Source organism: Pelophylax lessonae (genome assembly GCF_965119305.1).
Source record: "Pelophylax lessonae genome assembly, chromosome: 3".
NCBI lineage: Eukaryota > Metazoa > Chordata > Amphibia > Anura > Ranidae > Pelophylax > Pelophylax lessonae.
Genome location: NC_138770.1, coordinates 184,552,261 through 184,569,773, shown reverse-complemented (window position 1 = coordinate 184,569,773; position 17,513 = coordinate 184,552,261). Strand labels below are relative to the sequence as shown.

The window sequence follows — 17,513 nt, the reverse complement described above, 5'->3', positions numbered from 1 at the left end:
CATCTCGGCTAAACCGAAAGGTTCGGGGCAAGAACGCGTGATCCGCTGGCGGACGCCTCGGATTTGTTAGTGGCCCCGTGGCATCAGTATCGTCTGATGTATGCCTTTCCTCTGATTCAGTTGCTATCCAGGTTCCTCCGCAGGTTAGCCTCGGAACCGCTTCTGGTGGCTCCGGACTGGTCTCGCCGGTCCTGGTACGCCGACGTTCTTCACCTGGCAGTGGCGCCTCCGTGGCGACTGCCTCTGAGGGAAGATCTCCTGTCTCAGGGTCCGATCTTCAATCCTGCTTTACAGTCGCTGGCTTTAACGGCCTGGCTGTTGAGACCCAGGTCCTGAGGAACAGGGGTCTCTCCTCTGAGGTCATTCCTACCCTTGTCAAGGCTAGAAAAACCTCCTCTGGTAAAATCTATTATCGTACCTGGAAGGCTTATTTCGCCTGGTGTGAGTCCAGGGGGTTCGCCCCTCGCTCGTACTCTGTGTCGGCTTTCTTCCAGTCTGGGGTGGACCAGCGCCTGGCGCTGGCCACAATCAAGGGCCAGGTGTCCACACTGGCTATTCTTTTCCAACGCCCTGTGGCGTCTCATTCTCTGGTTCGCACCTTCATTCAAGGTGTGCGACATTTGGCTCCTCCCAGGAAGGAGCCCTTACCTCCATGGGACTTGAACTTGGTTCTGTCCGTGTTACAGCGTGCTCCCTTTGAAAACATTCGGGATATATCGTTGCCTCTGCTGTCTAAGAATGGTGGCGATCACTTCGGCTCGCAGGGTGTCGGAACTGGCAGCGTTATCTTGCAGTTCTCCGTACTTGGTGATTCACCGGGATAAGGTGGTCTTGCGTCCGCATCCCTCCTTTCTTCCGAAGGTCTCTTGAGTTCCACATTAGTGTGGACATTGTCCTGCCTTCGCTTTGTACGAAGCCTAAACATCCAAAGGAGGTTGCTCTGCATTCCTTGGATGTTGTCAGGGCGATCAGGGTTTACCTGCCTACGGAATCCTTTCGGAAAACGGATTCCCTCTTTGTCCTTCCTGAGGGACCTCAGAAGGGCATGGCTGCATCTGCAGCGACTATTGCCAAATGGATCAGACAGACCATTGAACAGGCTTACGCCTTGAAGGAACGGGTTCCATCCTTCCCTGTTAAGGCGCATTCTACCAGATCTGTGAGTGCGTCCTGGGCCTATTGGCATCGGGCCTCGGTGGCCCAGGTGTGCAAGGCTGCGACTTGGTCGTCGGTGCACACTTTTTCCAAGTTCTACAAAGTAGATGTTCTGGCATCAGCTGATGCTTCCTTTGGCCGCAAGGTTCTCAGTGCGGCAGTGCCATGAAGGACCCTTGTTTTTTTTATGGGTCCCTGGCTGTTGATATTTGCTTTCCTGGGCTGTTGCTCCTGTTGAGCATTGTTTTTCTGTTGCCCAGAAGGTTCTCTTACGGGGCATGTAAGATTCCTTTCTCTGCTGTGGGTACTGGGTTGCCTTCTCTACGGTTGCGTCTCCCACCCCTCCATGTCTATACTGCTTTGGGACATCCCAACAGTGATGACTTTGAGGCGGCGGCGACTGTCGGAGGACGTAAGAGAAAACTGAATTTTTGTAAAATCTTACCTGTAAAATTCCTTTCTCTGAGTCCTCCGACAGTCGTCGCCCCCGCCCCTCTTTTGGGGTTGTGTTCTTATTACCTACTGCTATGCTACCAAACTGAGTTGGGAGTGGTCACTGCAGGGGGGTATTGACCAGATGGGACAGCCCCCATTGGGTGTGTATATGCAAATGCCTTTGTTCTTTTGACTAAGTCTTTATGCCTAGCTACTCCTGCGGAGCGGAAGTCAATACCCAACAGTGATGACTTAGAGGCGGCGGCGACTGTCGGAGGACTCAGAGAAAGGTATTTTACAGGGAAGATTTTACAAAAATTCAGTTTTAGCAATTTATATTTACTAAAAGAATTGCATTTCTGTGTACTGTGGGAGAGCAGATATAGTGAATGCAGGTCCTGGGTTTAGTAACACTTTAATATAACTACTGCAATAGGGAACAGACCCAAATATATTCAGCATCTTTCCAAATCACTCTTCTGTTCATTCTGCACAATTGAAAGTTTTTGTATAATAAAAAAATAAATGTGCCGGGATCACATTATTACAATTGTATTTATGCTAACAAAGGGCGTTACATAGGCGGGCTAATTTCTAATCAGGACTTGAAAGAGTGCAATATGTGTTCAAAACCTTTAGTGCCTTGTGCACAATGTGTAGTATACATAGGCAAGGCATACAAAATAGAATACAGTTATATACAGAATGCGCAATTTCTTTTACATCATATTGGTGAACAGGGACTGTTGAGGTAAGATATTTTGCAGTGCTAACATTTTAAAATCTTTTTTTAGAGGGTCACAGGCTCTGAAGTTTTTTAATACACATCAGCTGAAGTGTCAGCTTCAGAGACATCCTGACTGTACCAATGTAAAGCAATGGAAAGGTGGACCTGTAAAAATTGACCCTCTGGCTCTTGTGCAAGCAATTGAAAGATATCTTGTGGTCAGAGGTAAGTCTTCAATTTACTGTGTTTTTATATACATCTATAAACATTGCTTTTAAAGTTAGAAATATTGCATCATTTAGAATTAGTGTGCTCAGTCTAAACAAATAATAATTGTAAGTATTAGGCTTCATGCACACGGCTGTACAGTGTGCGGGAACCTATGTAATGACAAAACCTGCAGCCCCTTGATACATCTGTTGCTTCTCATGTATCTCAAAATGCAACTGTATGCAGTGACAGCCAGATCTGGAAAATGTAATTACACAGGTTGTGTTCTGGGAGTTGTGTAAATCACCTCCCATGCGTTCTGATTTATGCTCCAAATGCAGAGTGTCTGCATTTGGAACATACGTTGGTTTGCATCCTGGCGCACAGCTCCCTCATCTAATCCATCTCAATGAGAGACTGTACACAGCAGCAGTGGGTCCCAGGAATGGTATTATGTAGGCTCTGCACACTGTACAGTCTAGTGCATGATACCCGAGGGATTGTATTGAATTTTGTACCTTTTAACACCTTTTGAATATTAAGTAGAGTCTCTAAGCTTATCAAAAATGTGCCAAAAATATCTAACATCCGTTAGATGTGGTAACTATTAATGTAACTTAAATGGTTCTTGATAAGTTATTACAAGTGGTTTACATCTATGCACACTGGTTTTCTTCGGTAGCGCATTAAATTGGATGTAAACCCTCATACATAGATACATAGAACTGAAAGAAATCTCCCTACATAAGTTTTACATGTATATCTGCTGTCTTCAGCTTTATATATCCTTTTGAAAGTGCACATCGTGTTAGAAATTTTCTCTTCCTGTTCAGCACTGGGAGTGTAGTGAAGCCTTACACCGTGTGACAGCTGATTGGCTAAAAGGCACACACCCACTCCCCACACATAGGTAGAGGAAGAAAGAGCTGTGCTGTGACAAGACCAGTTCTCTGCTAATCCATTTATAGCTACCTCCCAAGATGCAAATTTCAGCCTGGTTTTATCTCATGATGGAGAACTTGTCAGAAGTGATCATGCTGATAACAGAAGGAGCAGGAGAAAAGCCATGGGACTTGGGGCTTTGGAAAGGGATAAGGAAACACTGCAGATGTGCTTAGGTCAAATTTCATGAATCAGGCTTACATCCACTTAAGCAGAAACCAAACTGAGCTCAGCTAATGCATTTTATAGAGGCCCAATCGCACTGCTTTAAAAATGACACTGTTGCTATACCAAGGTTTGCCACAAAGTATACCTGTAAAAGGCCACCTGTGCTGCCAAAGTCTGCTTCGATCTTGAGCATGCCTTCTGTTTAACAGCTTTGCATTGGTCTGGTGACAGGGTTGTTTTAAGCTTGGGCGATAACATTACATTCTGCATGGAGCTGGCATTGTTGTGCTAGTTCATGCATGCACTAAGCCACAGAGTTGTTAACTATGTAGAAAGGCTGATATTTCAATCGACGATTTAAAGATATAGATAGACAGGCTGAACTTTACCTTTTTTAGGGAAACTGTTACATATATACTTAAAGATATTGACAGATGCTCCCCCAGTGTCATTTCATGTTTCTTTTAAAAGGGCATGGTTGTGGAAAGGTTCAAATTTTAATTAGTCTTCATGACTGTATACAATGTAAAGCTTGCAAGTTATATTGTTTCAATGTTTGTTTTTAAGGCTATGGCAGAGTGAGGGAAGATGATGAGGACAGTGATGATGATGGCTCAGATGAAGAGATCGACGAGTCCTTGGTAAAAAGAAAAATCGTATTTTCATGGTAGATGATAGTAGCCAGTTATTGCTGCCTGTGTGTGTGAATAAGTTAAAAATGTTTTTCTCTTTTGTTCATGGATAAAGCGCTCCATAAATCATAACTACTGGGTTATATTGCCTCCTCCAGGAGTAGGACTAGGCAGAACAAAAGACACGTGGCTATGCCCATGGGCCGTCTTTAGCTGGTATATAACCCCCCTCTCTGCTGTAGGTTATAATCTGTCTAGTCAGGAGTAAGGAACTAGGCTCCCGGCTGGGATTTTCTTCTTCCTTACATCTTTTTTGTTTTGTCTCTCGGGAGATCTACAATCAACTGCCGGGCTGGGTGACAGGCTGGATAATCTAGATTCAGTGGTCCCCCCCCCAGCCCAGCGAGCACATGCAGACTGCAGCTACGCACTAGGTCAGCCACGACATAGCCTCACGGACAGAGGCTGGCCCACGAGTTAAACGTCTCGCAGGGTCGAATACGTCCGTGCGTGGGTCTGAGTCGCAGCGATCTCTTGGCCTACTTCAGTGGCGAGGAGTCTGTCTGGAGCGTTAGACGCACCACGGAAGGGTAAATGCAGTTATCCCCCCTCCCCTTTTGATGTTTTTTTGGGGTGGACGCGTGTAACCTCCAGGGACAGTGGGACCTGCCTGCAGGTTCCCTCCTCCCATCTTTAATTCCCTCAGTGAGCTTGGCTTTCCCCCCTCCCTTTCCCCCTATGTGGACCTAGAGTCTGGTGGGGGTCTCAGGGCAGAGGATGCAGCAGAGACCCCTGGGGTCTCCCCCGCTATCCCCACTTTGTAAGGGTCCTGGGATCGTGTACGTCCTGCCCTGGTAGTCTGCAGGGGTCCCAATATAGGAGACCCCTAGGTGCATGCCCTACTGTTTGCAGTGTGGGTATAAAGCAGGGGGGTCACAGTGAAGAGACCAGTGCAGCGGAGTCTCCCTCAAATCTGTATCCTACCTTCAGGGGTCGTCCCCTTGCAGAGGGTGCAGGAAAGATGCTGGCAGCATGCTTCATCTGTAGCTGATGGCGGTCATTTTTCCTAAGTCTCGCTGGTCTCCAGCTGGTGGCCATGTTTGTGTAGCCCGATGTCACGGCGGTCATTTTCCCTTAGTTCGGGAGACGCTGGAGACGACCGAAGCCTCGTGGGGATACCGAAGCGCTTCCTCTTCCTCCTCAGTTTCCTCGTCCTGTGCCCGGGACATATGAACATGGATGGCATCCATGATGAGGCTGGGCCCGAATTCTCAGCGCTCCTCTGATCGGTAGGGTGAGTCCTTGAGGGTCCCTGTTATCTTTCTTTCTCCCTCTGATAGGTTCCCCCAAACCTTGGGGGGATCCTTTAGTGGTGCCAAAAGATTGTTTTTGTACTGCAAGGTCCCCGCTGCTTATGTTGATTTAGTGGACCAGTTGGTCCATTGGCTGCAGTTTTTTGTGATGCAGATTTGGATACAGCTCCTGTGCTGTCCAAACTTTGTTTCAGCAGCGGTGATTAGGTGCGTGCTGTGACTTAAAAAGTGGTCCGCAGACCAAGCCGCTTAGAAGGATTTCATTGATCTGCCCTTTCAAGGGATCGCCTGTTTGGGGCTACTCTGAATGACCTAATTAAGGGTATCGTGTGGAGGGTAGGGTGAAGAAAGGGGACCTTCCTGCCAATGTCTAGGAAAGGGAAGGAGCCTCGTTGCAGACGGGGGCCCTCATTGTCAACACACAGAAAATTATTTAGTGCAACTGGGAGTATAAGGGAACTAAATCTTTCAAATCTTCCCCGGGAGGTTCCAAGCATCCTTGGTCGTCTGGTAAGCCTAGAGCTAGCGTCTCTGGACCTGCAGACAAGACCTCTTCAGCGTGAAGGTCTACCCTCGCCCATTATTGGGGTGGCTGGGACATCTTTGCTGGTTTCTGGCCTCATGGACCTCCTTCATGAGCGTCAATGGGATTTACAAAATGATTCTTTCGTGGGTACCCAGAAAGGGGGGAGGGGGGGGCAAAGCTTATCCTTTTCAGGTTTTTTAGGTCCTGAGTCTCCTTGTTCGGATTTATATCCTGCAAAGGTTCAGGTGATATCCGAACTACCCAAGGTCCCCCCTGTCCAGGGAATTGATTTACCTAGGTCTGATTCGAATTCTGACCAGGGTGGGTCTTCATCTGGACAAACTTTAGGAACCACAGGCCGTGATTCACCAGCTGCTGTCACACAAATGGTTCTCTCTCCCATTTTTGCATACAGGTTCTGAGTCTGGTGGTATCCACCTTTAAGACAGTTTTGTTTGCACAGTTCTACATGCAGCTACTTTAGTAGGTTCAGCTCCACAGGAGGATACCGAGGTTCATGGCGATCACGGGTTCCTCTTGCAGATGCCACAGGCGTCCAAGAGCCACGGAAAGGCCAGTATCATCCTCGGCTCAGGCTTCTTCCGCAAAAAACTTTCGGTTCGCCAGAAACCTCCATTTGAGAATAGTTGGGAGATTTCCTCACCTACACTATTCCAGAAGGGTGACATTCTTGGTGGCTATTACCTTGGCCCGCACGGTATCAGAATTGGCAGAGTTATTCTGTCGCGGTCCCAATTTAGTAGTCCATAGGGATAAAGTGGTTCTTCGTCCCTGTCCATCATTCCTGCCCAAAGTTGTCTCGGACTTTCATTTGAATGAGGACATGGTTACCTTGTGTCCCAAGCTGGCCCAACCCAGGGAATTGGCTTTGCATACCTTGGATGTGGTTCGTGCGATTCGGGTGTATCTTTCAGCTACTCTTTCGGAGGTCAGACTCGCTTTTTGTGGTTACGGATGGAACAAGGAAAGGGCTGGCTGGCAGACGGTGACTCAGGCCTATTCCATTAAAGGTCAGGTTCCTCCTTTCCCTGTCACGGTGCATTCTACTGGGACGCGAGACTTTCTTGGGCCTTCCTGTCAGCCTTCAATATCGCAAGTTTGCAAGACAGCCACTTGGTTATCCGTGCATATTTTCACAAAATTCTATAAGGTAGATACTTTGTTTTTCTGCGGATGCTTCTTTTGGCCGCAAAGTTTTGCAGGCTGCGGTTTAAAGAAAAACACTCCTCAAGGAGGGAACAGCCCCTCTTAAATTTATTTGTCATATGGGGCTCCTGTGACCCGGTTAAGGCTCCTGTGTCCTGATTAATGGCTCTTATGTTTAGCCTTGGGTTATTTTCCCCACCCCTCATTTTTCTTTTGGCACTGGTTTTGGATGTCCAAGTAGTTATGATTTATGGAACGCTATTTCCGTCGATGAACGAAAGTGAAAATGGAATTTTTGTACTTATCATAAAATCCATTTCTGAGTTCGGACACAGCACCCACCCCTTTATGGAGTTCTGAGACTTCTAATACTGATTGCTACTAAACTGTTTATGTAGAGCAGAGAGGGGGGTTATTTACCAGCTGAGGACGGGCCATGGGTGTAGCCAGGTGTTTTTTGTTCCGCTTAGTCCTTCTCCTGGAGGAGGCAATATAACCCAGTAGTTATGATGTATTGAGCGCTGTGATCAGAGAAATTAAACACCAGAGTTAATCAGATTCTTAGACTGTTGGGTTATAGGTCTGCCTACAGGAAAAATTGACAATGGCAACAAAACAGCTGCTGACCACACAGGATCATTCTGCCCAAAGCCATCATGCTTTTTTGTATTTGCTGGTGTACTCAGGAAATTGGATGTTTTTTCCTCGCCTCTGTTCGTTTGAAGGTTTGTCTGCTAGAAACAACTGCTGGTGGATTCATGTTGGATAGTTCTGGATTTCTGGAAGTTTCTACAGTCCTCTACAGCTACTGGAAGATTTGAGCCAGATATGTAAATCATATACAGCCCTCCCGTTATCAAATCAGTGCAGGTTCCCAGTTTGTGATCTACACTGGTGTTCTCAAGCATCCTGCAAAAGGCAATGACAACTCATCTGTGTTCCAGTTCACACAACTCTGCTATTCATGTCAGACCCTGTCTATCTTAGTTTTCCTTACAGAAATATTGATCCTGAGCTGAAACAGTTGTCATGTTGCCATTTATGCAACTCACTGTTATGAGGACCTAGCAGGCTTTTGATGGGTTTAGGTTTCTTCTGTTTAGCACTAAGGCAGCTTTAGCTGACTGGCCATTTTTTGGCGCGTTATATTTCTCCTTTTGCAAAGGGAGCAGTTACAGTTTTACTTTGTCTGCCTTCTTTCCCTCATAACAGAGCTCTAATTCAGCAGAGCCTGCATCCAAATGCACAAAAGTGAGAATTAGTGGATTTCCCAGGCCGCCAGGCAGGTGTTCAGTATTTTATTGCAGAAGAGACGTTGCATGTCTCTTCTGCAAATAAATCCTTCCTGCATGCTCTGTCCCAGTGGAACTTTTAGTTCCACTTTAAACTCTTCTGGCCACAAACCACACTGTCTCCTCTTTATCTTGAACCCAAGAGCTTACGTTTTCCATACAAAGAAGCTGGCATTGCGTTAGCTGCCCTAGATGTTCAGTGTGTGTGTGTGTGTGTGTGTGTGTGTGTGTGTGTGTGTGTGTCTCTAGAGAGAGAGACTGTCAGCTTCTGCTTTACCTTTTTGTATTTTGGACTGGCTTCTTTAGGTACGGTACAACAGCTTCACATTTCACCATCTCGAAGTGACTCAAGCTGATCATCTTCCACATTTTCGGTCTTTTAGGTTCAGTTTTCACCCTCTCCTGTCTGTACTTGATCTTTGAGTGCATCTTGATCTTAAGGCAACAAACATCCTTTCAAAGTTTAACACGACTACTACAGTTTTTCTTGGATCTGTTAGCCCTGGTTGCTATGTTGGACTACTTTTGGAGGTCGTCTGACCGTCTAGGAATTACTGTGTAGCCTCAATGGATGAGATCTAAATGAGTATTTAAATGCTCCCTGTAAAAAGCCTTTTTCTTGGAATCCATTGAGGAGCACAGGTCCCTTCCCTTCCCTTTTTTTTTTTTTTTTTTTTTTATGCTCTTGGTACTACTTTTCTACAAAACGGACACATGAGGGTTGTTGGCAAAAGTATCCTGCGCTTGCCAATGGCTTTTTTTTTTTTTTTTTTTTTTTGCCATTTCTCCTGTAGATCGCAGTATTAACAGACAGCCTAAAAATTCCTGTCTCAAACACCCAAGAAAAGGATTCAGCTGTGAGTAAAAAAAAATCCAATTAGTCTTGGCTTATTAGAATGGTGCCTCCACTGGAAAAAATCATTGAACCAGTTAGAATGTGGGTTTTAAAGGAATTATAGACTCTAGTGTTATGTATAAAAAAAAATCAGCCTGATGTTGTTGTTTATTATTATTATTGTTATGTTAATATTTAAAAAATCTATCTAAATTTTATTGTAATCCTGTAGTGTGCATGAGGGCAGTCATATTTGTGCATTACATACTTGACGCATGCAATAATACAAGTTTGGATAGCCAGCTAAGGCTGGGTTCACAGTAGTGCGAAATGCGATCCCACTTTGAGAGCACAAGTCAGATAGCGAGTCGCACCTCATTAAGTAAACAATTTGGGATAATTCCCCAACCTATGCAAACTGGAAAAAAATGTGCTATTCTAAATGTGGAGCAGCCCATTCTATGGCTAGTTTCAGCCTATAAATAGTGAAAACAATTTTCTCTATCGCTCATTGACAGACGTAGTCTTCTTGATTCTCAAGAGCTGGGTTATGTTGTCTCCGCAGGAGTAGGACTAGGCAGAATGACAAAACGTTCTGGCTCCACCTTAGGGGCAGTCCCTGAGGGTATATCCTCCCTCTCTCTGCTACAGGGAATCAGTTTTTTTTCTGTCTAGTCAGGAGTAAGGACCTAAGTTCCTTGCTGGGATCTTTTGGTCCTGGCAAGACTTTTTTTCTTTAAGAAAAAGACATTTTTTAGGTAGTTTTTCTCCAGTGTTTTTTTCCTGTGAGATCTTCAAGCAAAAATGCCGGACTGGGCGACACTTGTGGTCACCCCAGCCGGCCTACGAGCGCGCGCAGACCATGGCATTGCGCTTGGTCGGCCGCGACATATTCAAGTAAGTATGCGGGGCCGGGCGACGGGCTGGATGTTGAGATCCAGTGGTCACCCCGGTTTCTGCCTACGAGCGCGTGCAGACCAGTGCGCTGGGTCGGCCGCGACGGAGTCCCAGTAAAGGGACTGACTTTGCGAGTTAAAAATCTCGCTTGGACGCCAGGTACCAGAGAGTCGAGGCGTCCACAAACCCCCACCCCGGTGGAGAGGGTATTGTGAAGAGAGGGTGCCTGTCGGTTCGGTATGGTGAGTAAACGTTCCCTTTTTTCCTCATTATGAGGCAGTATATATTATGGGCCCCTCCATATATGGTCAGTATATATCTGATACTTACAAGTCCCCCTTGTAATACAGCATGTGTTTGTGGGAAGTGGACTTGGTTCAAGAGCTAACACTCTACCCAGCAGACTGTAACATTACAGCAGACATAGGAGGTATAATCCTACCTTATGTGCAGTGTATCTCTGTAGATCCATATGTCACCTCTTAGCAGAGTGCAGGTGGATGTGCTGGGAAGACGATATCGGCGGTCCGCCGCCATTTTGCCGTAGACCGAATGCATGTATGTCCTCAGGTCACGCCGGCCGCCATGTTTTTGGAGTCTTATGTCTCTTCTATGGGGGCGGCCATGTTTTGTGAGCCCAGCTACCTCGTGGAGGGCTGGGAACGCCGGAAGGCGTACACAGGGGGCGGAGCCACGCCTTCTGCCCGGGAAAAAGCAAACAGCTCCTTCCAGTCTGTGTAAGACAGACGCTGACTGCAGTTTGTTGGAAACTGCACTGCATCGGTTGGTGAGCCTTGGGGGTCCCTCTCTCTCTCTCTGGGATCGAGAAGCAGGTACTCTGAGGGGCGCTATTGCGCTAGGGGGAGACACACAAAAAAAAAAAAAGAGAAAAAGTTTTTTTGTTTTGCTGGCTTAGGTGTCCTGTATTAACATGGACCCTACCACTCATGTATCTCCTCCGGATCCCCTCGAGGGGTCTGCGGGATCCTCCAGCACCCCATTGACAATTGAATCTTTGTCAGCTATTATGGAAACTTTTGTGTCCCGGGTGGAAGTGGCTTGTCAGGGACAGGGCGCAAGAAAGCGACCCCCGCCTAACCCCTTATTATCTGAAACCTCGGATTCAGACTCTGAGCCTATTTCTGCAGTTGCAGGTACTTCATCTGGTATTGGTGTCTCGGGTCCTGTCTCTTCAGATAGTGAGGAGGATGTTTCGGCATCCGCCATAGCCCGAGAGGAAGCGTTGGTAAACGCACTCATTGTATCTGTTCAAGAGACCTTAAGGTTACAGGGTATTCCATCAGAAATAGCTGAAACTGAGATCCCTTTTGGGACTAAAAAACGCATCAAAGTGGCGAAGGTTTTTCCATTGCCCAAATGTTTTGGCAATCCAATCGAAGAAGAATGGCGTCTGCCAAAACGCACTTTTAATATTTCTAAACGCATTGACAGGCGTTATCCGTTTGAGGAAACCCTTATTAAGAAATGGACAGAACCACCTGTGGTGGATTCACCTATTGCTAGATTGAATAAAGCCACGGTTATTCCTTTAGAAGACGCTCCGTCTTTTAAAGATCCAGTGGATCGCAAGATAGAAGCTATGTCTCGCACCATGTTTTCCTTGATTGGATCAGCTTTCAGACCAATAATTGCTATTGGTCTGGTCTCGCAGGCTGTAACTGAATGGACCAAGTGGTTACGCCGGGACTTAGAAGAAGTCCCTCAGGCGGTATCAGATTTGTTGGAACAAATGATACAGGGGTTACAGTTTGTATGTGATGCGGCGTTAGACGCCACTCCATTAATGGCGCGAGCATCAGTCTCAGCAGTGGTTCTCAGGCGTACACTGTGGCTAAAAGGTTGGTTAGCCGACCAAGGTTCCAAAAAAGCATTGGCTAATATCCCCTTTTCAGGAGAGCGTCTATTTGGAGCCAACTTAGATGAGATCATTAAGGATCTCACCGGTGGAAAAAGCACCTTTTTACCGCAAAATTTTAAAGGTAGAGGAACTCGTCAAAGACGAGGGCCTTCTTTTTCTGCTCACAAGAGGTTTTTTCGTCCAGCGGGTGAAAAAACTAAGTCCTCCAAAGCTCCTGCAGGAGGCGTCAGGGGTCGTTGGTGGGGCAAGCAAAAGCCCGCCCCCTCCAGACCTGAAGATAAACCATCCAGAGCCTGAAGGTGCGCCCCCACCCATAACTGGGGTGGGGGGACGTCTTCGCCGGTTCCCGGATCCATGGCTTTCCAGAATCCCGGACAAATGGGTTTGCGAAGTCATAAGGTCAGGGTACAAGATCGAGTTTCGATCTCTCCCACCGGCGCGATTCTTCCCTTCCAATATCCGTCTATCCGCAGATCGTTTAGAAGATCTGCGGAGAGCAGTCACAGATTTACTACAACAAGGAGTGGTAGTCCACGTTCCTTGGACAGAACGGTTTCAAGGGTTTTATTCAAACCTGTTTACAATACCCAGGAAAGAGGGCAAAGTGCGTCCAATTCTGGACTTAAGCGCACTCAATTCTTTCGTCAACATAAGAAGATTCAGAATGGAGTCCATTCGCACGGTAGCAGCCTTCCTGCATCCAGGGGATGTTCTAGCGTCCATAGACATCAAGGACGCCTATCTTCACATTCCCATTTTCGCAGGACATCAGCGTTTTCTACGCTTTTCCGTAGAGGAGAACCACTATCAGTTTGTGGCGTTACCTTTCGGTCTCGCCACGGCTCCGCGGGTCTTCACAAAGGTGTTGGCCCCAATGTTGGCACTTCTGCGCCAAAGAGGTATATCGATTCTAGGTTACCTAGACGATCTTCTGCTTCATGCAGAGTCTCCTCAGACCTTGCTACAAAACATAGAAATTACTATGATTTCTTTACAGGAATTCGGGTGGCTGGTGAACCAGCAAAAGTCATTTCTGGTTCCCACCCAGAGGCTCGAATATCTGGGTCTAATTCTAGACACAGTCAGGACAAGAGTTTTTCTTCCGGTAGGGAAACTCCGAAAGATTCAATCAGCAGTCCAGTTGTTACTGTCCAACAGCTGGTCTTCCCTTCGGACTTGCATGAGGGTTCTGGGGTTGATGGTGGCTTCATTCGAAGCAGTCCCATTTGCCCAGTCCCATACCCGAATTCTTCAGCAAGAGATTCTTCTCAGATGGAATCGGAATCCGGAATCCCTGGACAATCAGATACGATTGAGCAAACAGACCAGAGAGTCTCTGGTTTGGTGGCTTCGGTCTCCAATGCTCAGCCAGGGAAAGTCATTTCTGCCAATATATTGGACGATAGTGACCACGGATGCCAGTCTATCCGGATGGGGAGGAATTCTTGGTCAGTTATCTGTCCAGGGACTTTGGTCCCCGGAAAAATCCAGGTTACCGATAAATGTATTGGAACTGAGAGCGATCAGACTTTGTCTGATTCACTGGACCGAGCAGCTCCAGGGCAGCCCGGTTCGGATCCAGTCGGACAATGCCACGGCCGTGGCTTATGTCAATCACCAGGGGGGCACCAAGAGTGTCCGAGCGGCCAAAGAAGTGGCTTGCATTCTTCGCTGGGCGGAACGATTTGTTCCAGCAATCTCTGCGGTGTTCATTCCGGGGGTGGAGAATTGGCAGGCAGATTATCTCAGCCGTCAGACCCTGGATCAGGGGGAATGGTCCCTCCATCCAGACGTTTTCCACCAGTTGTGCCTACGGTGGGGCACCCCGGATGTGGATCTGTTGGCATCACGATTCAACAGGAAAGTTCAGAGATTCGTGGCTCGCTCCCGCGATCCTCTAGCAGAAACCGCAGACGCACTGATCGCCCCGTGGGGGCAATACCAGCTAATATATGCCTTCCCTCCTCTCGCGTTACTGCTAAGACTTCTACGCAGGATAGAGGAGGAAGGAATCCCAGTAATCCTGGTAGCTCCGGACTGGCCTCGTCGAGCTTGGTACGCCGACATGGTCAGACTGGTGGCAGACGTCCCATGGAGACTTCCTCTCAGGGAGGATCTACTGTCTCAGGGACCGATCTTCCATCCTGCTTTACGATCGCTGGCTTTAACGGCCTGGCTATTGAGACCCAGGTGCTGAAGGACAAAGGTTTGTCAGCTTCAGTTATTCCTACTCTAGTTGAAGCAAGGAAAGCGACTTCCAGAAAGATTTATCATCGCACATGGAAGTCCTACATTGCATGGTGTGAACCTTTGGGGTTCCGTCCTCGGTCTTATTCGATTAGTCGAATATTGGCTTTTCTGCAACAAGGGGTTGAGCAGAAACTGGCCTTGAGTACTATCAAGGGTCAGGTCTCAGCATTAGCCATCTTCTTTCAGAAGCCTTTGGCTACTCATTCCTTGGTGCGGAATTTCATCCAGGGGGTGCGACATCTGGCTCCGCCAGTGCACGCGCCGTTACCCCCCTGGGATCTTAATTTAGTGTTGTCGGTTCTTCAGAAACCTCCCTTTGAAGATATTAGGGAGATTCCTCTACCCACGTTGTCCCAGAAGGTGGCCTTCTTGGTGGCTATTACTTCTGCACGCAGGGTGTCAGAACTGGCCGCATTATCTTGTCGTTCACCATATCTGGTGGTTCATAGAGATAAGGTGGTTCTTCGTCCGAATCCATCCTTCCTACCAAAAGTGGTTTCAGAATTTCATCTGAATGAAGAAATTGTATTACCTTCCCTGTGTCCTAAGCCCAGTCATCCTCGGGAGTTTGCGTTACACTCCTTGGATGTGGTCCGGGCGATCAGGGTATACTTGAAAACGACAGACTCGTTTCGCAAGACGGATTCACTTTTTGTGATCCCAGATGGACCCAAAAAGGGGTTGCCTGCATCTGCCGCGACCATTTCCAGATGGATCAGACAGACGGTAGTACAGGCTTATTCTATTAAGGGTCGGGAGCCCCCGTTCCCTGTTAAGGCGCACTCCACTCGGGCACTTAGTGCGTCATGGGCCTTTCGCCATCAGGCGTCAGTGGTCCAGGTGTGCAAGGCGGCTACCTGGTCGTCGGTGCATACCTTTACTAAACATTATAAAGTTGATGTAATGGCATCGTCTGATGCCTCGTTTGGCCGCAAGGTTTTGCAGGCCGCAATTTGAGGAGACCAGTGGTCTACCTCGAGGGTTTTTTTCCGTTGGAAAATTTTTCTTTAGTCTCATTCTTTGTTTATTATGAGCCTTTAAAACTTCTAGTTTGGCACCGGTTGGGCCTTCTAGATTGGATTTGATTTTGTCAATCCCACCCCTCATTTGTGGCACTGCTTCTGGATGTCCCAGCTCTTGAGAATCAAGAAGACTACGTGTGTCAATGAGCGATAGAGAAAAATGGATTTTTGTAAGAACTTACCGTAAAATCCTTTTCTCTTAAGCTCATTGACAGACGTGGTACCCGCCCCTCTATCATTGAGTTGGGTTGGGTTAAATTCTCTGTACTGCTTTAAACAGAACTGATTCCCTGTAGCAGAGAGAGGGAGGATATACCCTCAGGGACTGCCCCTAAGGTGGAGCCAGAACGTTTTGTCATTCTGCCTAGTCCTACTCCTGCGGAGACAACATAACCCAGCTCTTGAGAATCAAGAAGACTACGTCTGTCAATGAGCTTAAGAGAAAAGGATTTTACGGTAAGTTCTTACAAAAATCCATTTATAATGACCGTGCTCCCAATATTTATACAGTGCCTTGCAAAAGTATTCACCCCCTTGACTTTTTACCTATTTTGTTACATTACAGCCTTAAGTTCAATGTTTTGTAAATCTGAATTTTATGTGATGAATCAGAACACAATAATCTAAGTTGGTGAAGTGAAATGAGAAAAATATACATAAAACTATTTTTTAGAAATAGAAAACCGAAAATTGGCATGTGCGTATGTATTCACCCCCTTTGTTATGAAGCCCATAAAAAGCTCTGGTGCAACCATTTACCTTCAGAAGTCACATAATTAGTGAAATGATGTCCACCTGTGTGCAATCTTAAGTGTCACATGAGCTTTTATTACATATACACACCTTTTTTGAAAGTCCCCAGAGGCTGCAACACCCAAGCAAGAGGCACCACTAACCAAGCACTGCCATGAAGACTAAGGAACTCACTATCCAAACAAGTAAGGGACAATGTTGTTGAGAAGTCAGGGTTAGGTTATAAAAAAAAAAAAATATCCAAATCTTTGATGATCCCCAGGAGCACCATCAAATCCATCATAACCAAATGGAAAGAACATGGCACAACAGCAAACCTGCCAAGAGACGGCCATCCAACAAAACTCACTGACCGGGCAAGGAGGGCATTAATCATAGAGGTAGCACAGAGACCTAAGGTAACCCTGGAGGAGCTGCATAGTTCCACAGCGGAGACTGGAGTATCTGTACATAGGGCGACACTAAGCCGTACGCTCCATAGAGTTGGGCTTTATGGCAGATTGGCCAGAAGAAAGCCATTACTTTCAGCAATAAAAACAAAATGGCACGTATTCAGTTTGCGAAAAGGCATGTGGGAGACTCCCAAAATGTATGGAGGAAGGTGCTCTCCTCTGATGAGACTAAAAGTGAACTTTTCGGCCATCAAAGAAAACGCTATGTCTGGCGCAAACCCAACACATCACATCACCCAAAGAACACCATCCCCACAGTGAAACGTGGTGGTGGCAGCAGCATGCTGTGGGGATGTTTTTCAGCAGCCTGGACTGGGAAACTGGTCAGAGTTGAGGGAAAGGTGGATCGTGCTAAATCCAGGAATATTCTTGAGCAAAACCTGTACCACTCTGTGCATGATTTAAGGCTACGACGGAGGTTCATCTTCCAGCAGGACAATGACTCCAAACACACTGCTAAAGCAACACTTGATTGGTTTAAGGGGAAACATGTAAATGTGTTGGAATGGCCTAGTCAAAACCCAGACCTCACTCCAATAGAAAATCTGTGGTCAGACTTAAATTACTGTTCACAAGCTCAAACCATCCAACTTGAAGGAGCTGGAGCAGTTTTGCAAGTAGAATGGGCAAAAATCCCAGTGGTAAGATGTGGCAAGCTCATAGAGACTTATCCAAAGCTACTTGGATCTGTGATTGCTGCAAAAGGTTGAGTTTACCGTTTTACTGCAAAGTATTGCCTTTAGGGGGGTAAATAGTTAAGAACATTGACTTTTTCGGTTATTTTGTCCTATTTATTTGCTTCCCAATAAAAAAAAAAGCATCTTCAAAGTTGTGGGCATGTTTTGTAAATTAAATGAT

The 17,513-nt window shown here is 46.7% G+C and overlaps 1 protein-coding gene across 12 annotated transcripts in view; it reads left to right on the top strand.

Moving 5' to 3' along the window:
* TRIP12 (thyroid hormone receptor interactor 12) overlaps positions 1-17,513 on the top strand; it is a 288,722-nt gene that overhangs the window by 216,922 nt on the left and 54,287 nt on the right. For all 12 annotated transcript variants that reach the window (XM_082249184.1, XM_082249183.1, XM_082249179.1 and 9 more), the window contains 2 exons: positions 2,385-2,542; positions 4,205-4,278. In XM_082249184.1, the coding sequence (XP_082105310.1) occupies positions 2,385-2,542; positions 4,205-4,278 (232 nt within the window). The remainder of the gene's footprint in view (positions 1-2,384; positions 2,543-4,204; positions 4,279-17,513) is intronic.